Raw genomic sequence first — 23,083 nt, forward strand, 5'->3', positions numbered from 1 at the left:
GGCAGAATAACTTCTTCCATAACTTGAAGTGAGACTCGCAGCCCAGGAATAATTCACAGAGGGCAACGTATCCTACGATGTGCAGCACGGAGGCAGGGGTGAAGTTGTGCAACTGGAGGCTATAGAACTCCAGGAGCCCGCGAAGGAATGGGTGGATTGGAAACCCGACGCCTCTTAGCAAATATGGGATGAGGCATACTCGCTCCCCTTGAGATGGGCTAGGAGATCTCTCCACTTGCTCCCCGCCATTGTAGGTGGCTAGTCTGGCTCGGACGGGGACCATGAACGCCGGGGAAGAAACCCTTGGGTCTGCAACTCAACTAAACGGCTATGGGGGACAGAACATTCTTCCCAATCACCTGGCTTAGAGCTAAGGGAGCAAGAAGAGGAGCTGCCGCGACCGGCCATGTTGGAATGGTTTTTTCCGGATGCACTCTATTGGATGCTTGCTCAAGGGAATAAGGTGAGATTTGGATCTGAGGATCCCCGTCTCTTCAAATAGACGGTTTGCCTGCAGGGTCAGGGTGGCAAATGTAAGAATGCTCTGGCTCCTCGTATTCGCTCGACACGTGGAGATGGCCATTATTGAAGCACAGAAGCCGAGGAGTACAACATTGATGGGAAGCCGGACACTGTTTGCTACAACGGGTACTTTGGAGTATTCGGAGATGGAACCCGCCTTGCAATGCCGAAGACAATCTGCGCGCCGGACTCATCGTCATTGAAGCCCGGTTTAGGGGCTACTGAGGGAGTCCTGAATTAGGGGGTATCCGGACAGCCGGACTATATACTTTGGCCGGAGTATTGGACCGTGAAGATACAAGACTCAAGACTTCGTCCCGTGTCCGAATGGGACTCTCCTTTGCGTGGAAGACAAGCTTGGCAATTCGGATGTTAGATCTCCTTCTTTGTAACCGACTCTGTAACCCTAGCCTCCTTCGGTGTCTATATAAACCGGAGGGTTTAGTCCGTAGGACGAGGACAATCAGAATCATAGGCTAGCTTCTAGGGTTTAGCCTCTATGATCTCGTGGTAGATCTACTCTTGTAATACTCATATCATCAAGATCAATCAAGCAGGAAGTAGGGTTTTACCTCCATCGAGAGGGCCCGAACCTGGGTAAAACATCGTGTCCCCTGCCTCCTGTTACCATTAGCCTTAGACGCACAGTTTGGGACCCCCTACCCGAGATCTGCCGGTTTTGACACCGACAACAGTGGCAAAAGTGACAGTAGTAGTTTTATAGTAATTGTAACCATGGCAACGGAGAAGTAACTAAGCAAAGATTAATATGTGAAAAGCTCGTAGGCGATGGATCAATAATGGATAATTATGTCGGATGCAATTCATCATGCAACAGTTATAACATAGGGTGACACAGAACTAGCTCCAGTTTATCAATGTAATGTAGGCGGCATGTATTCCAAATATAGTCATACGTGCTTATGGAAAAGAACTTGCATGACATCTTTTGTCCTACCCTCCCATGGTAGCGGGGTCCTATTGGAAACTAAGGGATATTAAGGCCTCCTTTTAATAGAGTACCGGACAAAAGCATTAGCACTTAGTGAATACATGAACTCCTCAAACTACGGTCATCACCGGGAGTGGTCCCGATTATTGTCACTTCGGGGTTGCCGGGTCATAACACATAGTAGGTGACTATTGACTTGCAAAATAGGATCAAGAACTCACATATATTCATGAAAACATAATAGGTTCAGATCTGAAATCATGGCACTCGGGCCCTAGTGACAAGCATTAAGCATGGCAAAGTCAAAGCAACATCAATCTTAGAACATAATGGATACTAGGGATCAAACCCTAATAAAACTAACTCGATTACATGGTAAATCTCATCCAACCCATCACCGTCTAGCAAGCCTATGATGGGATTACACATGCACGGCGGTGAGCATCATGGAATTGGTGATGGAGGATGGTTGATGATGACGATGGCGACGGATTCCCCTTTCCGGAGCCCCGAACGGACTCTAGATCAGCCCTCCCGAGGAAGATTAGGGCTTAAAGGCGGCTCCATATCGTAAAACGCGATGAATCCTTCTCTCTAATTTTTTTCTCCTCGAAAGTGAATATATGGAGTTGGAGTTGAGGTCAGTGGAGGTCCAGGAGGCCCTCGTGGACAGGGTGTGGGCCCCCTTATGCTGATTCTTTCGCCAATATTTTTTATAAATTCCAAAACATGACTCCGTGGATTTTCAGGTCATTTTGAGAATCTGCACAAAAATAACACCATGGCAATTCTGCTGAAAATAGTGTCAGTCCGGGTTAGTTCCATTCAAATCATGCAAGTTAGAGTCCAAAACAAGGGCAAAAGTGTTTGGAAAAGTAGATACGTAGGAGACGTATCAGTTACCTCAACGGGGATATGAATGCCCCCAACAATAAGAATCATATTCTTTTTGACAGTAGGAATAGGGAATTCAAAACCTCCAATAGCAATAGTTGAAACTTTCCAATAGAATTGATGCTATTAACTTGAGGTTGTTTCTTCGAAAAATGTGTCGTATGCTCATTACCATTAACATGAAAATTGGCATTGCCCTAGTTGCAATCAATAACATCCCCTTTAGTATTCGAAAAGGGTCTACCAAGGATGATCGACATACTATCATCCTCGGGAATATCAAGAATAACAAAGTCCGTTATGATAGTAACGTTTGCAACTACGACAGGTACATCTCACAAATATCGATGGGTATAGCAGTTGGTTTATTGGCCATTTGCAAACATATTTCAGTTGGCGTAAACTTATTCAATTCAAGTCTATGATACAAAGAGAAAGGCATAACACTAACACCGGCTCCAAGATCACATAAAGCAGTTTTAACATAGTTTCTTTTAATAGAGCATGGTATAGTTGGTATTCCTGGATCTCCTAGTTTCTTTGGTATTCCACCCTCAAAGTGTAATTAGCAAGCATGGTGGAAATTTCAGCTTCTGGTATCTTTCTTTTATTTGTAACAATATCTTTCATATACTTAGCATAAGGAGACATTTTCAGAATATCAGTCAAACGCATACGCAAAAAGACAGGTCTAAGCATTTCAACAAAATGCTCAAAATCCTCCTCATCCTTTTTCTTGGATGGTTTAGGAGGAAAGGGCATGGGTTTCTGAACCCATGGTTCTCTTTCTTTACCATGTTTCTTAGCAATGAAGTCTCTCTTATCATAACTTTGATTCTTAGATTGTGGGTTATCAAGATCAACATTAGGTTCTACCTCCACATCATTATCATTACTAGGCTGAGCATCAACATGAACATCATTATTAACATTAGTACTAGGTTCATGTTCATCACCATGTTGTGTCTCAGCGTCAGAAATAGAAATATCATTTGGATTCTCAGATGTATCTATAACAGGTTCACTTGAAGCATGCCAAGTCCTATCACCTTTCCATTTCCTTTTAGAAGGACTAGGTGTATTAGTATTAACTCTCTGAGGATCTTGCTCAATTCTCTTAGGATGACCCTCATGATACAAAGGTTCATGGGTCATTTTACCACCTCTAGTCATAACCCTAACAACATTATCATTGTTTTTACTATTCAACTATTCAACAAATCATTCTGAGCTTTGAGAACTTGTTCTACTTGAGTTTTCACCATCGAAGCATGCTTACTAATAATCTTAAGATCATTAACAGTTCTACTCATATAATCACCCAAGCAGTCAAGCATATAAGCGTTATGTTTCAATTGTCTACTAACATAAGCATTGCAATTTTCTTGTTTAACAATAAAATTATCAAACTCATCCAAGCATTGACTAGCAGACTTATTATGAGGAATATCACCTTCAACAAATCTATAGAGAGAGTTTACCTCTACTACCTGTGTCGGATTATCAAGACCATGTATTTCTTCAATAGGTTGTAAATTCTTAACATCTTCAGCTTTAATACCTTTTTCTCATTGATTTCTTTGCCTCTTGCATATCTTCAGGACTGAGAAATAGAATACCTCTTTTCTTCAGAGTAGGCTTAGGAGTTGGTTCAGGAAGAGACCAATCATTATCATTACTCAGTATATTTGTTCAATAGCAATTCAGCTTGCTCAACAGTTCGTTCCCTCAAAACACAACCAACACAACTATCTAGGTGGTCCCTAGAAGCATCAATTAGTCCATTATAAAAGATATCAAGTATTTCATTTTTCTATAGAGGATGATCAGGCAAAGCATTAAGTAATTGGAGAAGCCTCCCCCAAGCTTGTGGGAGACTCTCTTCTTCAATTTGCACAAAGTTAAATATTTCCTTTAAAGCAGCTTGTTTCTTATGAGCAGGGAAGTATTTTTCAGAGAAGTAGTAAATCATATCTTGGGGACTACGCACACAACCAGGAGCAAGAGAATTAAACCATAACTTAGCATCACCCTTTAACGAGAAAGGGAACAACTTAATAATATAGTAATAGTGATTGTTTTCCTCATGAGAAAATAGGGTGGCTATATCATTCAATTTAGTGAGATGTGCCCCAACAGTTTCAGATTCATAACCATGAAAATGATCAGATTCAACCAAAGTAATTAACTCAGGATCGACAGATAAATCATAATCCTTATCAGTAACAAATATAGGCGAATTAGCAAACTTATGATCATATTGCATTCTAACATTCAAAGATTTTTCTTTCCACTTGCATAATAACTTCTTAAAATCATCTCTATCCTTACAAGCAAGAAAGTCCCTAGCTACCTCTCCATCCATAACATAACCCTCAGGCATAACATGCAATTCATATCTAGGAGAGCTAGGTCTAACAGGTGTCTCAAAGTGTTCAGTTTCAATAATTTCATCAGTTTCAGAAATATCATCATCTTCAGCATAATCAATAGTTCTAACTTTAGCAAGATCTTCATCAAGTAATTCACCTAGTGCCACAGTTTTATCAAGCAAAGTAGTAGCATCATTCATAGCAGAAGTAGAAACATCAATAATGTGCGACATATCAGAATCAATAGTAGGTGTAGGTGTTGCAAGCTTACTCAAAACAGAAGGTGAATCAAGTGCAGAGATAGATGGCAGTTCCTTACCTCCCCTCGTAGTAGAGGGAAAAATCTTGGTTCTGGTACCTTTCAAATTCCTCATAGTGATCAACGTATATAAATCCCAAGTGACTCAGAGAATAGAGCTATGCTCCTCGACAATGGCGCCAGAAAAAGGTCTTGATAACCCACAAGTATAGGGGATCGCAACAGTTTTCGAGGGTAGAGTATTCAACCCAAATTTATTGATTCGACACAAGGGGAGCCAAAGAATATTATCAAGTATTAGCAGCTGAGTTGTCAATTCAACCACACCTGAAAGACTTAATATCCACAGCAAAGTATTTAGTAGCAAAGTAGTATGGAAGTAGCGGTAACAGTGGCAAAAGTGATAGTAGCAGTTTTATAGTAATCGTAACAATGGCAACGGAGAAGTAACTAAGCAAAGATCAATATGTGAAAAGCTCATAGGCAATGGATCAATAATGGATAATTATGTCGGATGCAATTCATCATGCAACAGATATAACATAGGGTGATATAGAACTAGCTCCAGTTTATCAATGTAATGTAGGCGGTATGTATTCCGAATATAGTCATACGTGCTTATGGAAAAGAACTTGCATGACATCTTTTGTCCTACCCTCCCATGGCAGCGGGGCCCTATTGGAAACTAAGGGATATTAAGGCCTCCTTTTAATAGAGTACCAGACCAAAGCATTAGCACTTAGTGAATACATGAACTCCTCAAACTACGGTCATCACCGGGAGTGGTCCCGATTATTGTCACTTCAGGGTTGCCGGATCATAACACATAGTAGGTGACTATTGACTTGCAAAATAGGATCAAGAACTCACATATATTCATGAAAACGTGATAGGTTCAGATCTGAAATCATGGCACTCGGGCCCTAGTGACAAGCATTAAACATGGCAAAGTCAAAGCAACATCAATCTTAGAACATAATGGATACTAGGGATCAAACCCTAACAAAACTAATAACTCGATTACATGGTAAATCTCGTCCAAGCCATCACCGTCTAGCAAGCCTAAGATGGGATTACTCATGCACGGCGGTGAGCATCATGAAATTGGTGATGGAGGATGGTTGATGATGACGATGGCGACGGATTCCCCTCTCCGGAGCCCTGAACGGACTCCAGATCAGCCCTCCCGGGGAAGATTAGGTCTTGACGGTGGCTCCATGTCGTAAAACGTGATGAATCCTTCTCTCTGATTTTTTTCTCACCGAAAGTTAATATATGGAGTTGGAGTTGAGGTCGGTGGAGGTCCAGGGGGCCCTCATGGACAGGGTGTGGGGCCCCTTATGCTGATTCTTTCACCAATATTTTTTATTAATTCCAAAACGTGTCTCCGTGGATTTTCAGGTCATTCCGAGAACTTTTATTTCTGCACAAAAATAACACCATGGCAATTCTGCTGAAAACAGTGTCAGTCTGAGTTAGTTCCATTCAAATCATGCAAGTTAGAGGCCAAAACAAGGGCAAAAGTATTTGGAAAAGTAGATACGTTGGAGACGTATCAGTTACCTCAACGGGGATATGCATGCCCCCAACAATAAAAATATCATATTTCTTTTTGGCAGTAGGAATAGGGAATTCAAAACCTCCAATAGCAATAGTTGAAATTTTTCCAATAGAATTGATGCTATTAACTTGAGGTTGTTTCTTTGAAAAATGTGTCGTATGCTCATTACCATTAACATGAAAAGTGGCATTGCCCTAGTTGCAATCAATAACAGCCCCTACAGTATTCAAAAAGGGTCTACCAAGGATGATCGACATACTGTCGTCCTCGGGAATATCAAGAATAACAAAGTCCGTTAAGATAGTAACATTTGCAACTACGACAGGTACATCCTCACAAATATCGATGGGTATACCAGTTGATTTATTGGCCATTTGCAAAGATATTTCAGTTGGTGTCAACTTATTCAACTCAAGTCTACGATATAAAGAGAAAGGCATAGCACTAACACCGGCTCCAAGATCACATAAAGCAGTTTTAACATAGTTTCTTTTAATAGAGCATGGTATAGTTGGTATTCCTGGATCTCCTAGTTTCTTTGGTATTCCACACTCAAAGTGTAATTAGCGAGCATGGTGGAAATTTCATTTTCTGGTATCTTTCTTTTATTTGTAACAATATCTTTCATATACTTAGCATAAGGAGACATTTTCAAAATATCAGTCAAACGCATACGCAAAAAGACAGGTCTAAGAATTTCAACAAAATGCTCAAAATCCTCATCATCCTTTTTCTTGGATGGTTTAGGAGGAAAGGGCATGGGTTTCTGAACCCATGGTTCTCTTTCTTTACCATGTTTCCTAGCAATGAAGTCTCTCTTATCATAACTTTGATTCTTAGATTGTGGGTTATCAAGATCAACATCAGGTTCTACCTCAACATCATTATCACTACTAGGCTGAGCATCAACATGAACATCATTATTAACATTAGTACTAGGTTCATGTTCATCACCATGTTGTGTCTCAGCATCAGAAATAGAAATATCATTTGGATTCTCAGATGTATCTATAACAGGTTCACTAGAAGCATGCAAAGTCCTACTCACCTTTCCTTTTCCTTTTAGAAGGACTAGGTGCATTAGTATTAACTCTGAGAATCTTGCTCAATTCTCTTAGGATGACCTTCATGATACAAAGGTTCATGGGTCATTTTACCACCTCTAGTCATAACCCTAACAACATTATCATTGTTTTACTATTCAACTCATTCAACAAATCATTTTGAGCTTTGAGAACTTGTTCTACTTGAGTTTTCACCATGGAAGCATGCTTACTAATAATCTTAAGATAATTAACAGTTCTACTCATATAATCACCCAAGCAATCAAGCATATAAGCATTACGTTTCAATTGTCTACTAACATAAGCATTGAAATTTTCTTGTTTAACAATAAAATTATCAAACTCATCCAAACATTGACTAGCAGACTTATTATGAGGAATATCACCTTCAACAAATCTATAGAGAGACTTTACCTCTACTACCTGTGTCGGATTATCGAGACCATGTATTTCTTCAATAGGTGGTAAATTCTTACATCTTCAGCTTTAATACCTTTTTCTCATTGATTTCTTTGCCTCTTGCATATCTTCAGGACTGAGAAATAGAATACCTCTTTTCTTCGGAGTAGGCTTAGGAGTTGGTTCAGGAAGAGACCAATCATTATCATTACTCAATATATTGTTCAATAGCAATTCAGCTTGCTCAACAATTCATTCCCTGAAAACACAACCAGCACAACTATCTAGGTGGTCCCTAGAAGCATCAATTAGTCCATTATAAAAGATATCAAGTATTTCATTTTTCTATAGAGGATGATCAGGCAAAGCATTAAGTAATTGGAGAAGCCTCCCCAAGCTTGTGGGAGACTCGCTTCTTCAATTTGCAGAAAGTTAAATATTTCCTTTAAAGCAGCTTGTTTCTTATGAGCAGGGAAGTATTTTTCAGAGAAGTAGTAAATCATATCCTGGGGACTACGCACACAACCAGGAGCAAGAGAATTAAACCATAACTTAGCATCACCCTTTAACGAGAAAGGAAACAACTTAATAATATAGTAATAGTGATTTTTTTCCTCATGAGCAAATAGGGTGGATATATCATTCAATTTAGTGAGATGTGCCCCAACAGTTTCAGATTCATAACCATGAAAATGATCAGATTCAACCAAAGTAATTAACTCAGGATCGACAGAGAAATCATAATCCTTATCAGTAACAAAGATAGGCGAAGTAGCAAACTTAGGATCATATTGCATTCTAACATTCAAAGATTTTTCTTTCTAGTTGCATAATAACTTCTTAAAATCATCTCTATCCTTACAAGCAAGACAATCCCTAGCTACCTCTCCATCCATAACATAACCCTCAGGCATAACATGAAATTCATATCTAGGAGAGCTAGGTCTAACAGGTGTCTCAAAGTGTTCAGTTTCAATAATTTCATCATTTTCAGAAATATCATCATCTTCAACATAATCAACAGTTCTAACTTTAGCAAGATGTTCATCAAGTAATTCACCTAGTGGCACAGTTTTATCAAGAAAAGTAGTAGCATCATTCATAGCAGAAGTAGCAACATCAATAATGTGTGACATATCAGAATCAATAGCAGGTGTAGGTGTTGCAAGCTTACTCAAAACAGAAGGTGAATCAAGTGCAGAGATAGATGGCAGTTCCTTCCCTCCCCTCGTAGTAGAGGGAAAAATCTTGGTTCTGGTATCTTTCAAATTCCTCATAGTGATCAACATATATAAATCCCAAGTGACTCAGAGAATAGAGGTATGCTCCCCGGCAATGGCGCCAGAAAAAGGTCTTGATAACCCACAAGTATAGGGGATCGCAACAGTTTTCGAGGGTAGAGTATTTAACCCAAATTTATTGATTCGGCACAAGGGGAGCCAAAGAATATTCTCAAGTATTAGCAGCTGAGTTGTCAATTCAACCACACCTGAAAGACTTAATATCTATAGCAAAGTATTTAGTAGCAAAGTAATATGGAAGTAACGGTAACGGTGGCAAAAGTAACAGTAGCAGTTTTGTAGTGATCGTAACAACAGTAGCAACTAAAGTAACTTAGCAAGGATCAATATGTGAAAAGCTCGTAGGCAATGGATCGGCAATGATAATTGTGTGGGATGATATTCATCATGTAGCAGTCATAACCTAGGGTGACACAGAACTAGCTCCAATTCATCAATATAATGTAGGCATGTATTCCGTATATAGTCATGCGTGCTTACGGAGAAGAACTTGCATGACATCTTTTGTCCTACCCTCCCGTGGCAGCGGGGTCCTAATGGAAACTAAGGGATATTAAGGCCTCCTTTTAATAGAGAACCGGACCAAAGCATTAGCACTTAGTGAATACATGAACTCCTCAAACTACGGGAATCACCGGAAAGAATCTCAATTATTGTCACCTTGGGGTATGCGGATCATAACTCGTAATAGATGTCTACAACTTGCAAGATAGGATAAAGAACACAAATATATTCATGAAAACATAATAGGTTCAGATCTGAAATCATGGCACTCGGGCCCTAGTGACAAGCATTGAGCATAGCAAAGTCATAGCAACATCAATCTCAGAATATAGTGGATACTAGGGATCAAACCCTAACAAAACTAACTCGATTACATGATAAATCTCATCCAACCCATCACCGTCCGGCAAACCTACGATGGAATTACTCACGCATAGCGGTGAGCATCATGAAATTGGTGATGGAGGAATGTTGGTGATGATGATGACAACGAATCCCCCTCTCCGGAGCCCCGAATGGACTCCAGATCAGCCCTCCCGACGAAAAATAGGAGGCGGCGGCGGCTCCGTATCGTAAAATGCGATGAATCCTTCTCTCTGATTTTTTTTCTCTCCAGATGTGAATATATAGAGTTGGAGTTAGGGTCGGAGGAGGTCTAGGGGGCCCACAAGCCTCTAGGGCGCGTCCTAGGGGGGCGCCCCCAGGCTTGTGGCCACTGGGTGGACCCCCTCTGGTTGATTCTTTCGCCAATATTTTTTATATATATTCCAAAATATTCTTTGTGAATTTTTAGGTCATTTCGAGAACTTTTATTTGTACACAAAATAACACCACGGCAATTCTGCTGAAAACAGCGCCAGTCCGGGTTAGTTCCATTCAAATCATGCAAATTAGAGTCCAAAACAAGGGGAAAAAGTCTGGAAAAATAGATATGATGGAGACGTATCAGCCACCACATGCCCGACCCGACACGCCTACAGGGGCCACTTTTGTTCCCTCGGCAATCTCTCCCACGATGGCATGTAGCACTCCCATCCCATCCCAACAGTGTGCAGATAAATCCACCCCCACAATTTATACTTGGTGCACACATGAGCAAAAACTGGATTTTTACAACACAAACAACTTTCTAACCTAAACATCGTCGTTTCTTCCCTTCTTCCTATAATTAAGGCATCTCTTAAGAATCCTAACTACTAAAATGCTTTGCTCGAGGAGTATAATGCATTGTTATGGAATGACACTTGGTCTTTGATTGCTCATCCTATAAGTGTGAATGTCATGACAAGCAAATGGATCCACCACTACAAATTTCGAACCGAGACTTTAACGCGGTACAAGACTCGGTGGGTGTTACAGTTTTTACCCAACAGTCTGTCATCGACTACAGGGAGACATTTAGCCGAGTGGTCAAATACGCGATGATCCTCATCATGCTCGACATTCCTTAGCTCTTCTTGGCCTATCCATCAATGAGAAGCGCCTTCTTGCATGGACATTTGGCTGAGATCATGTACAACAACCAACCATTCGGCTTATTTGACTCCTTTCGTCCATCGCACCGTCTACTAATCACTTTATGGCCTACAACAAACCCCCGAGCATGGTTTCCTCGTTTCACCACCTACCTTGTGTCCATGAGGTCCGTCACTTTGAAATCAGACTCCTCCCTCTTCATTTTATATTGAGATACATCTGTCGCCTACCTTCTTATCCACGTAGATGATATCATCCTCACGGCTAGCCACGTTCCCCTTCTCCTCAACATCATTGGCTCTCTCCAATGATTGTTTTCCATGTTCGGTTTATGGGGGCTCCATCACTTCCTGGGCATCAACATACGTCGAAATAGCAGAGACCTATTTTCTTTTTACCAAGAGCAATATGCTAGAAATCCTAGATCGTGGCGTCCACCTCAACGTCAATCCTATCACCACACCGATTGACACCAAATCCAAAGTTTTCGCGTTGAACAATGCTCCTTTTTCCAGTCCCACCCACCACTGTAACATAGATGGTGCCCTATGGTACTTAACGCTCACCGCCCCGTTTTTTCCTATGTCGTACAACAATGTTGCTTATCCAATCATGATTGTGGAGAAAAACACCACCAGCCAGCCAAACGAATCATCCGCTACTTAAGAGGCACGATGCACCTTGCCCTGCAAATTTAACGCTTCTCCGACGATGATCTCGTGACCTTTTCTGGTGGCGATCGGGCAGGGTGTCCAGACACGCGCAAATCTGTGTCTGGTTTGTACATCTTCTTGGACAACAACGGAACATTGTTTCGCGGTCGAGCCATCGTCACTAACTCTATGGTGTAATCCTCTGGCTGCACAACTCCCACCACACTCTGGCATCTCATACAATGAGCGACTATCGTCTTCTACGACAACATAGCAGCGATGTGGCTCTCGAGCAACCCCGTCCCGCACCAACACATCAAACATGTCGAAACCGACCTCCACTTCGTCTGCGACCGGGGTCTCTGTTTTGGCAAGGTGCGTGCCATGCACATCTCGGTGAGCTCTCGGTGCGCGGATATCTTCGCCAAGGGCTAGCTGACGGCGACCTTCGACTACTTCCGAGCCAGCCTCAAAGTCCGTGCGCGCGTCGATGTGACGACGGCGGGCTGTCAGAACGGCCACCTCGACCCCTCTGGACGTCGTCATCCGAGTCAGGCGCTCTGGATCTCGTCGGAGGCCCGCCGGTTGAGCCCCCACCACGGTGGAACACGGCGCCGGCACATTGTATCCGCACATCATCCATCCTCCACATGTCCCTCTCCCGGTCGGTACCCACACACGGCACATGACCGCGCCGTGAGACGGGCCCGAGCGCACGACCCGCGGCCGGCTCCCTGCCGTCTGCTGCACTCGCGTCGCAGTCTCCAGTGGCCCCCGCCCCCGCCGCCGCCCGCCGCCCGCTGAACTTTACTCGCGTCGTGCTAAACCCGGCGGTTTCGTCGGGTAAACATCCCGGAAACCCGGCCTAAACCCGGAGGTCACCCCCACAGCACCGCGTTTTCGCAGTCTCCCCCCTCGGAAACATCTGTGCCCGCTCGCCCGCTCGCTTACCCAGCAAGCTTTCCCCACCTTCCCCCGCCCCGTCCCCTCCTCCTGGCGGTGGCGACGCGATCACGACACGGAGACTTTCTGTCACCCCTCCCCGCCGATCACCGTCGCTCCACGCGCCCTGCAGCCAGCCAGATAAAAGCCTGGGGGTGGGGAGACTCGGAGCCCCTGGCCGAGCAGGGGGTTGCGAGTCGCGGAGATGAAGAACCTGTTCAAGAGCAAGATCAAGTGGCAGCACCGGTCCAACGACCCCGCCTCCTCGTCGCAGCCGCAGTCGTCGGCGACCTCGCCGGCGAGCTCCCCGTCGGGGACGGCTCCGGCGCCCGCGTTGTCCTCCGCCGCGGCGACGCCGACGGCCTCCGCCCCGGTGGCGACGACGCCCATGGCGGGGGTTGGTGGTGGAGGGGGAGGCGCAGCGGGCGGGGACGACTACATGTACTCGGAGGAGGAGTTCCAGATGCAGCTGGCCATGGCGCTGTCGGCGTCCAACAGCGACTGCGCGGGGGACCGGGACAGGGACCAGATCAGGGACGCCAAGCTCATGAGCCTCGGCGGGGGCGACCGCTTCGCCGCCGGCCGGGACGACGGCCACACCGCCGACTCGCTCTCCCGCCGATACTGGGTGAGGCTCCACTCCTCACACCGGCGAATTCCATTTGAGCTGAGATGGAATGCTGAACCGCACAGTTCTCTAATGAGATAGTAGTACTATTAGGTTGCAGTTGCTTAATTACGCCAGTTTTCAGAATTGACACACTTAATGTGGAGCAAGACTCATGATTCAAACAAATGTCTAGCCAGATTCCGGTGGTGCTACTTGCTTGCTAGTTCACCTCCACCATTTACCATTTCAACCCACGATACTACTAAGTTTATCTATCATTGTTCAAATTAGTAAAGTTTTTTTAGTTGGAATATAAGTAAAGTTTTTCTGTTCATATCACTATATTCACATTTAAAATAGGTCAATGGGGGTTGTTGGATAGTAGTGGGCAGTAGCTAGATCTGGATAATTCGCAAAAAGAAAGAAGAAGAGTAGCTAGATCTGGTTTGCTGGCAAGCTTCACCTGGGTCCACAGTCAAAATCACATAAGAGGAGAGGTGCTACAAGCTACTGCAGAAGTAGAAAACACTAAGATGGCAATAGGGATCAGTGCTTGTGGTAGCAACAACAGGCTTGCTCGACCACATCAAAGCTATAGATATGCTATTTGTTACTGCTTCCTATTTATAGAGAGAAGACAGATATTGGTGTTCTTTCCTGATGCAATTCAGCTTACATGCTCAACATTCAACAAAATGTGATGTCCGTTTGTTATATACATTTGTAAAAAATATTCGCTGCTGGATCGCATCTAGCTGTTTTTCTACGTGCTGTTTTGATGCCATTCACATACTTAGTGTGCCAGATACTATTCACTGCTGCTTTGTTGTTGTAGCTATTCTCCTTGGCTAGGCAAATATCTGCGTCTTTTCCTCTTTGATTTATTAATTAATCTCAAATTCTCTGTGAGTGTATTTACAAATGTGCTCCATTCTGATTTCCAGGACTACAACTGCCTCGATTATCATGAGAAAGTTGTCGATGGTTTCTACGACATATTTGACCCCTCCATGGAGTCCTCTAGGCAGGGGAAGATGCCATCACTAGAAGACCTTCAAACAGGCATTGGGGACCTGGGCTTTGAAGTCATCGTAATCAACCGTGCAGTTGATACTGCCTTGCAGGAGATGGAGCAAGTGGCGCAATGCATCTTGTTGGACTTCCCTGTTGCAAATATTACACTCCTAGTGCAAAGGATAGCTGATCTTGTTACAGATAATCTAGGTGGACCTGTGAAAGATGCAAATGCTATGCTTGCAAGGTGGTTGGAGACAAGTACTCAGCTGAGAACCTCACTACATACTAGCTTGCTGCCAATTGGCTGCATTAAATTAGGGTTGTCTCGTCACCGTGCCCTACTTTTCAAGGTCAGCTCCCCTCCCTCTCTATGTGTGTATGTCGGGTAGTGCATGTGTAGTGCCCCTGTTGTTCCCTCAGAATTGTAGAATATCTCTCACTCGGCTGAAAACGGAGCGGAAGCGACAGAACTGAGTGCCGCCACATTTGATTTCGTATTTCTTAGCAGAAGCGGAAACCAATACGGAAATTCTGGAGATGATTACGGAAGCAGATATTGCCGGAAACGAATACAGAGCAAATACGATGCGGACACGATACAAAAGCGAAAGTTTGAAAGAACTCGAAAACCTCTTGGACCATACAAAAAAACACAACCAAACCGACAAACTTGTTAGGTTATGCGCCAAAGAAGAGGCAACAAGGTTTGACGGTGAGCAGGCGTGGAGGATGGGAGTGGCGGCGTGTAATCAGAGGGACGACGATTACAGGAGTAGTGGATGATTAGTTTTTGGTGGATATGATTTGGTTGGGCCAAAAATGTATATGGGCTGGGGCCCATATAGACTAAAGATAAACGCATATTTTCGCATGTGCAGATACAGAAATTCTGTTTATGCGGGAGTTATGCCGGAACATGCTGTTCCGTTTCTGTTTCAGCTGCTGCTGTGTAAATTTCCATTTCCATTTCCATTTCCATTTCCATTTTTGTGCTTTGTTTCCATTTGTTTACGGAATGGACGGGAAGTTTCTGCTCCATTTTCATCCCTCTGCCAGTCTTATTTATACCAGGCAGACCTTTGAAAAGTGCAGTTTTATCAATCTTTAACCAGTTCCTGGTCCATGGCTTGGATAAATATATTAAGCCCATACCGATAGCCACCCTGATCAGAATGGTAAAACCTAATGCCAATGGACTCACTCACCCACGAAGTTAACCTTGAACCTATGTGTACATTTATTTCACTGTTTGTTGACCGAAGTTAAGTTTAAACACTATCCTCGCTCCATTTCCATCTATTTATCATTGTCAAACCTGGAACTGGGCAACCAATAAATTATATAGACCCCAGGCGGCATCTGCAGCCAGCATTACACAGCTTGACACCAGCACCGGACATGGATAGAGGTGCCTGGGCCTAACATGTGGCTGTGGCGGAATAGACGGTATTAAAAGAAACATCTAAGAGATAGTATGATGGTTCCACCGGGCTTTGGTTTGGACAACTTCCATACTTGAACTCTTTTGGTTATTAGATGTGTGCACTCTAGATAATATCAGTATAAATTTGTTCTCTGTCTAATTTAGGACGTCTTGCTTTAAAAATTAAAATTAGCCAGCATTTTTGCCTGGTATAGAAAGGAGGATCAATCTTCACCTAAAATACTTCCTTCGTTGTTTGACATGTTTAGTTATTTAATAATCACTACATGCCACGTGCTTACCTATGTTATATCTTGTGAAAGAAGTATCTTTGTAGCTTGTTACAAGATTGATTGATGTCACCATGTCTGTGGAAGCATACCAAAAATTTATTGATGTAGTTGGCCATTTGAGTGGGTTATTATGTGTTTACATGTGTTTCTTCATGAGCCTTATCAGACAGCAGAGAGCAACATGTTGGTACTGTATTCATTACTAATTGTTGAATTTCCTTTTTCTGTATAAAAATAAACTGGCAGTGCTTAAGAGTCAAGAGCAGATGCAGAAAAACCCAAATATATTGAAGATAGCACTAGATCTGTTCATTTGCCTAACATACATAGCATTCTTATAGCTCATGTGGCTCTTTGTGCAGATTCTTGCTGATAGTGTTGGCATTCCATGCAAACTTGTCAAAGGGAGTAATTACACTGGTGATGAGGATGATGCTGTTAACATAATAAAGGTGGACAAAGAAAGGTATGGACAAGATTGCGCATTGTGATTTGTTCACGTCATAGTAATTTCTCAGGGAAACACAATCCAAGTGCATTGTTCATCTGCTACAACTATTGCCGATATATTTTAATTCATTTGTTTTCTCAAATTTGCTAAATAGTTTTTGTGCTGCAACCTGCAGGGAGTTTTTGGTAGATCTGATGGCTGCTCCTGGTGCTCTTATTCCAGCAGATGTCTTAAGTTGGAAGGGCAGTTCGTCAAATTCTAACCATAAACTTGGCCAGAAATCTGGACTGAATCAAATGGCTGGGTCATCAAGTACCATTTATCCTACTCTGGGTGCCAATGCATTGCCACTTGAACATAAAGGTAACCAGCTACCTTTGTTAAACAGCGGTGATTGGATATCGGCCAGTCAATCTGGATACGAGAAAGAGGCGGCCATAACACATTCACAAACCTCTTCCAGTGGTACACCATCTGTTACTGCTGCAGATGTTTTTGATGGTTCTTGGACATTAGTTCCTCATGCGCAATCGGACGAGCCGTCTACTTCTGCTGGTACATCGTCACAGCATAAAGTTGTACCCCCAGGTGGAGAACATCCTGGGACCGGGAATATAAAACTAAGCCCAGGTCACCAGGAAAATACAGAGTCCAATAACCTATTTGCTGAGCTTAATCCTTTTGGGCGTATTGAGCCAAAGAAAGCTTCAGTACCATTCAACGGGCCAGATAATAGAAACAACGAGTTACAAAGGCGTAGAGAAAATGTAGTCCCTAGCACTGGAAGGCCACAGCAAAGATTGGTTATGAAAAACTGGTCCCCTTACAATGATGTTTCCAACAACAAGCAGTACAACTATGTTCAGGACTCATTTGCACGTAGAAATGTTGGTGATAATGTTGTATCATCGCCGCAGGTGCCACGATCTGCTGCAAATAATATTAATCTTAATATTGGAGCACGCAATGATGGATCACATGCAGTGTCAGCTCACAATAATGACAGTTTTATGGCTGGTTCCTCTGCCATGAAGATGCCTTCTGTAGCTGAGATTGGGAAGGCTGCTGAAATGGCTATGCGTGGTGATTTGAGCAAAGGTCCTACAGGTTCTAGACTGGAGGATCAACCACCATTTGGAAGACACAAATGGGGTGATTCTACTGAACGAAGGGTTCCGACTAATTCAGTTCAGAACCAAGCAAAAGAACGTGAAACTAACTTCGACGGAAAGCAAGACCATAAGAAGTTGCCTCCTGATCCAAAGAAATCTCCACTTGACAGATTCATGGACGTGTCGATGCCATCAAGAAATTCAGAATCTGTTTCACCATCCTCTGCCAGGTCACACAGGCTTGATTGCGTGTTCGATGATGTTTCTGAATGTGAAATTCTCTGGGAAGATCTTGTGATTGGTGAACGGATTGGCTTAGGTATTTCTTTGCAACCAAGTTTTGATGTGTTCCTTGCTGCCCTTTGCACTAACAAGTTGAACTGACACTCTCAGGTTTAGGGAGAAATATTTATATATTTATATTATACTTGTCATACACTGTCAAATTGTTAGTGTGGCTCAGTTATGTACTTCTAATCTTTGCGCTATTAAGAGCCAATTTGTTGCGAACTTGCATCTTTGTAGTTCTCCATGAGAAATAATTGAATGAATTGCTTCCTCCTTCCAATAGGTTCATATGGTGAGGTATACCGTGCTGATTGGAATGGAACAGTAAGCAGTTATTTCCCTTTCTTTCTATATCTTGAGATTGGCCCTTTTTACAGGATATTACATGCATGAAATGGTCGACATGATTAGAGACCAAATCATGGACCATCTTCACTTTTAACTTCTTAAGTTGGTTCTGTCAGCACACTGAACTTTCTGTTAATTTGCAGGAAGTAGCTGTGAAGAAATTCTTGGATCAAGATTTCTATGGCGATGCTTTGGATGAATTTCGAAGTGAAGTAGGTGAAATTATACGTTTTTTTTCTAAGAGTACTCAGTGTATACTATATATTCTGGTTTAGTTCATTCTTGATGCACTTCTTTTTGTAATTGCATATATTCTCTTTGCAAGGTGCGGATTATGCGTCGACTGCGTCATCCAAATATCGTTCTCTTTATGGGTGCTGTTACACGCCCTCCAAACTTATCTATTGTATCTGAGTATCTTCCAAGGTATACCAGTTTTGTATCTATCTTATTTTATGCGTATCTTGGTATAATCTCATGCTTTTCCTGAATTACAACTTAGAAGCAGGGGTGGAGCTAGCTCCTGACCCGGGCAGCTGCCTGGGCTGCTCTGGCTAGTCTCCCTTAAATATTGTTGTTATCTAGGGCATTAGTAGTGATGTTATTGGGGCCAATGGTTGCCAGCGTTCCAGTGAGTAGACCTTGCCCGGGCTCCTTGGGTAGGCTTGCTACGCCACTGCTTAGAAGTATCTGGGTACAGATATCATTGAAGAAATTCCTACATGAGAAGTTCCTTTGAACACCTAGCTTTGAATTGGCACCTAATACTGAAGGTGCTACATGCTACTTTGTTGAGAAAATACTTCTGTTAGTTGGATTCATAAAATCTGATGAACAGGGTTTACTGGAGGTGGCATATGGCTCTAGCATAATGTCATGTAACTTGTGTTCCAGTCTTAAGCAAGTCTAGAATGGATTTATTGGTTCAACTTTGATGGCCCATCCTTGATTTCATTGTTATTTCATTGCTTAGGGGAAGTTTATATAAGATCCTTCACCGTCCTGGCTGCCAAATTGACGAGAAGCGTAGGATTAAGATGGCCATTGATGTGGTATGGAAAAATCTTCCATAATTTTTTGCCATTTTTGTTTATTTGCCCCTGCTTATGTAGATGACTGTTTTCTCATTAGGCCAAGGGCATGAATTGCCTGCACACTAGTGTACCAACAATTGTTCACCGGGATCTTAAATCACCTAACTTGCTGGTCGACAATAATTGGAATGTCAAGGTGTGTTTCCTTTTTGCATTTTAACTATTAGAACCTGATGGCTCGTAGTCATATTAATGTTGGGTTTGGTCTGTTGGTTCACCAATGATATGAGGCAGGTTTGTGATTTTGGACTTTCACGCTTGAAGCACAGCACATTTTTATCATCCAAATCAACTGCTGGAACTGTAAGTAATTAGCATCTCTAATCTGTACTATTACGGGGCGATTTTCAGTTTCTTTAGTCACACTGAATACTTACTACTTGTTTTTAATCTAAAATTTTATTCCACCAGCCTGAGTGGATGGCACCTGAGGTCTTGCGGAATGAGCAGTCAAATGAAAAGTGAGTGATTCTTGATGCATTTCATTCTAACGTTTTCTTCATGTCCTTGCAAGTCTCGTTTACTTATCCATTCAGAATAGTTCATGTGAAAGAGAGATCTTCCCATTTGAATTGTGGTGTTTCCATTTTTCAAGCAAGGAGGGTAATCCTTGCTTTATATGTTAAGAGCATAAACAAAGTAACATTACCCAGAAAATTACGAGAGCTGTCAATTGGCTCTGGTGCCGTTTAGTGTTTACAGAGCAGTATCGTAGACACCACACCAACATTGACATGAAAATAATACTGGATAACAGATCTAACACTATTTTGGTACCAGGTGGCAAACCTGGTAAGCTGTAAAAACACACACTGTATGTTGGTATATAACGACTATGTGCGTATGTGACTATCCTTCAAAGGCATGTTCTCAGTTTTGACTCCTAGAGTTGTGATGGGATACAATACTGCTCCTATACTTTAGAAGGACCATTAGTCCTTCAGCTTGTTTCCTTCATCTTCTTTTCCTTTTCTTTTTTCCTCAAGTGGTGTGGCATCTTAGTTAATCTTACTCAACCATTACTGGAATGCAGGTGCGATGTCTACAGCTTTGGCGTCATCTTGTGGGAGCTGGCAACACTAAGAATGCCGTGGGGTGGGATGAACCCGATGCAAGTCGTGGGAGCGGTTGGCTTCCAGGACCGAAGGCTTGATATCCCCAAGGAAATCGATCCTCTAGTCGCTAGGATCATATGGGAGTGCTGGCAGAAGTAAGTCTCTAAGTTTCCAGAGCACTCTTTTCTCATGTCCTCCTGTTTAGGTCTTGACAACTCAGAAATATGTCGCTGATGCTACTGTTTTCTGGTTTATGGATCCCAGGGATCCGAATCTGCGCCCTTCATTTGCGCAGTTAACAACTGCTCTGAAGACGGTCCAAAGGCTTGTCGGCCCCTCTCCTCCGGAGACGCAGAGCCCCCCTGTGCCCCAAGAGATCTGGGTGAACTCCTCTACCCCATGACAGAGGAGAGTTATCGAGGAATTCGTTCGTTGCTGCGGCCTGCAAGTGTGAGCGCGTTGTGTATAGTTTGAGCGCCCCAGCCCAGATGTGGTAGGCATGTCCTGCTGCCGCAGCAACGGTCCAGTGGCAGCCATAGAGTATTTACTTACTTACAGAGTCGCCCATGAGGCAACGGTCGGCAGAAGAGAAGAGACCCGCGTTTCGTCTTTCCCGTTGCGTGTGACAACCGGGTGCGAGCCCTCCTCCAGGAAGCTGGTGGATCAGTTAAATTAGTATGTACTCCCTCTGTTACGAAACATATGACGTTTAAGCAATTCAATTTGAACTGCTTAAACGTCATATATTTCATAACAGAGGGAGTAGTATATCTGGCTGTGCTTACTAGTGGATCAGTTAAATTAGTCGAAATGTGCTTGTAAAAGATATAGTACACCTGTTCTGTTCATGTTGCTGTCTCGGGCTGTCGTCCACCGGCACTGACTGTTATACATCCGTTAGCTTCTGCAGCCCTGAATAACAGGAGACGCCACCATGCATGTTGGACGAAGCCATCGCCGTCAACGCCTTGAGCAAAACCCTCTTGCAGCTTACTTGCAGGTTTGTGCGATCGATCAGCTGAGGACCGGCGTTTGGTTTACTTGTGGCATCATACATCATGCTTTAACATGGTGTGCTCGAAGAACTGGTGCCTATTTTCATCTCTAACGGCGGCTATAACCTGCGTTAACAGATTTGGGCCTCACACATGTGCAACCCTATAACCCGGGAAGATGCTGGCGGTTCCCAGTGCGTCCCCGCTCGTCATTGTTACTCCTGCTGGCCGTGTGCTACATGCAGGGTCGCACCACAAGAGGTCCGAGCCCGTCGGCCGCCGACCTTTACCCCTGCCCACGACTCCATTGCCGTAAACATCTTTTTTTAGAAGCCATTGCCGTAAACTTTTGTTTAGAAGCCATTGGCATTGCCGCAAACTCGATCTACGGAGTTCACCCCCTCCCCTCCTCTTAAGTCTTGCGTTGCCACCGTCCAAAGATGAAAATAGGCAAATTTCGCTGTCGGTCCATGCTACCGGAATCAGCTACGGCCCAAGTAAACCGGCCTTATTCAACTACGGCCCAAGTAAACCGGCCAGAGCTTCTCGAAACAACGAACGAAGCAGAGAGCTGCGTAGCGCTCTCTCGTTTAGTCCCACCTCGCCCAGCCAAGGCAGAGGGGGGTCGAAGGCGCGCTATATAAGCAGCCCACGGCTGCGCGGAGGAGCATACCTTTCTCGGCCTTTTGGCTAAGATCAAGTGTAGTATTTGTTTTTATCAGTTTAATATCTGATATGTGGGCCATGGGCCCATAATGATATTAAATTTATTTTTATGGGGGAGGGCCCACAACAGTAGCTTGCTATCGGGGTCCTCGTGTGTCGGGCCTGGCGCGCCCCAACCAAAACGAATTGAAAATTTGTTCCTTTGGGCCTGACTGCTTTCTTCAGAATTGAGGACTGTTGGAAGCCTGTTTTCGGAAGTAACAGTTTAATCATACGATTGATATATAAAAAAATCATACAATTAATACTCCTATAAGATGCGACCCTACATGCGTTTGTGTGGCCCAAATCTGTCAACGCAAGGTATTAATTTGTGCTTCGTGCCAAATAATTCTGCTTCTAATCTTCAGAAACTAGCTTCACATACATGAGCATTATCAAGCTCATCATGATTACTACTTATAAATCGTGTGTTTGTTCTACTACACACCATTAATCCTTTCAATCTTCTGAAACTAATGCAGGGGTTTGGATAACAAACTACTACTTCCGGTTTAAACATTTTTCTGAATTTATTTCCTACTATTTGCGTCTTAGAAATGTGCAATCTTCGACAACAAATGCCAATATTGGATATAGGATGATCACTACTACTTTAAAGCATTTATTTGGCCAACAAACTAAACTAATGCAGGAGCTGGATAATGAACCAAAAATGTGTCGTTAGGGAAACAAATAGAAATAGATAAATAATTAGTCTGAGAAGAACAGATAAGTGTGGAACACCCGATCTTCACATACATGCATATCTAATCTCCATCGTACTATGCCG

At 43.1% G+C, this 23,083-nt stretch overlaps 1 protein-coding gene and 1 pseudogene across 1 annotated transcript; both read left to right on the plus strand.

Annotated features, from left to right (window-relative positions):
- The first annotated feature begins 12,858 nt into the window (after positions 1–12,858).
- Positions 12,859–21,438, plus strand: LOC123093226 (serine/threonine-protein kinase EDR1). Its single transcript, XM_044515134.1, has 13 exons — positions 12,859–13,527; positions 14,454–14,876; positions 16,605–16,708; positions 16,869–18,124; positions 18,377–18,417; positions 18,585–18,653; positions 18,767–18,867; positions 19,415–19,493; positions 19,573–19,671; positions 19,770–19,838; positions 19,947–19,996; positions 20,569–20,745; positions 20,855–21,438. The coding sequence occupies exons 1-13, from the start codon at positions 13,105–13,107 to the stop codon at positions 20,991–20,993; spliced, it is 3,030 nt and encodes a 1,009-aa protein (XP_044371069.1). The 5' UTR covers positions 12,859–13,104; the 3' UTR covers positions 20,994–21,438.
- An 816-nt stretch (positions 21,439–22,254) lies between these two features.
- Positions 22,255–22,427, plus strand: LOC123095227 (uncharacterized; annotated as a pseudogene).
- Positions 22,428–23,083: the final 656 nt, after the last annotated feature.

Source organism: Triticum aestivum, chromosome 4B, assembly GCF_018294505.1.
Source record: "Triticum aestivum cultivar Chinese Spring chromosome 4B, IWGSC CS RefSeq v2.1, whole genome shotgun sequence".
In the NCBI taxonomy this organism is placed as follows: domain Eukaryota; kingdom Viridiplantae; phylum Streptophyta; class Magnoliopsida; order Poales; family Poaceae; genus Triticum; species Triticum aestivum.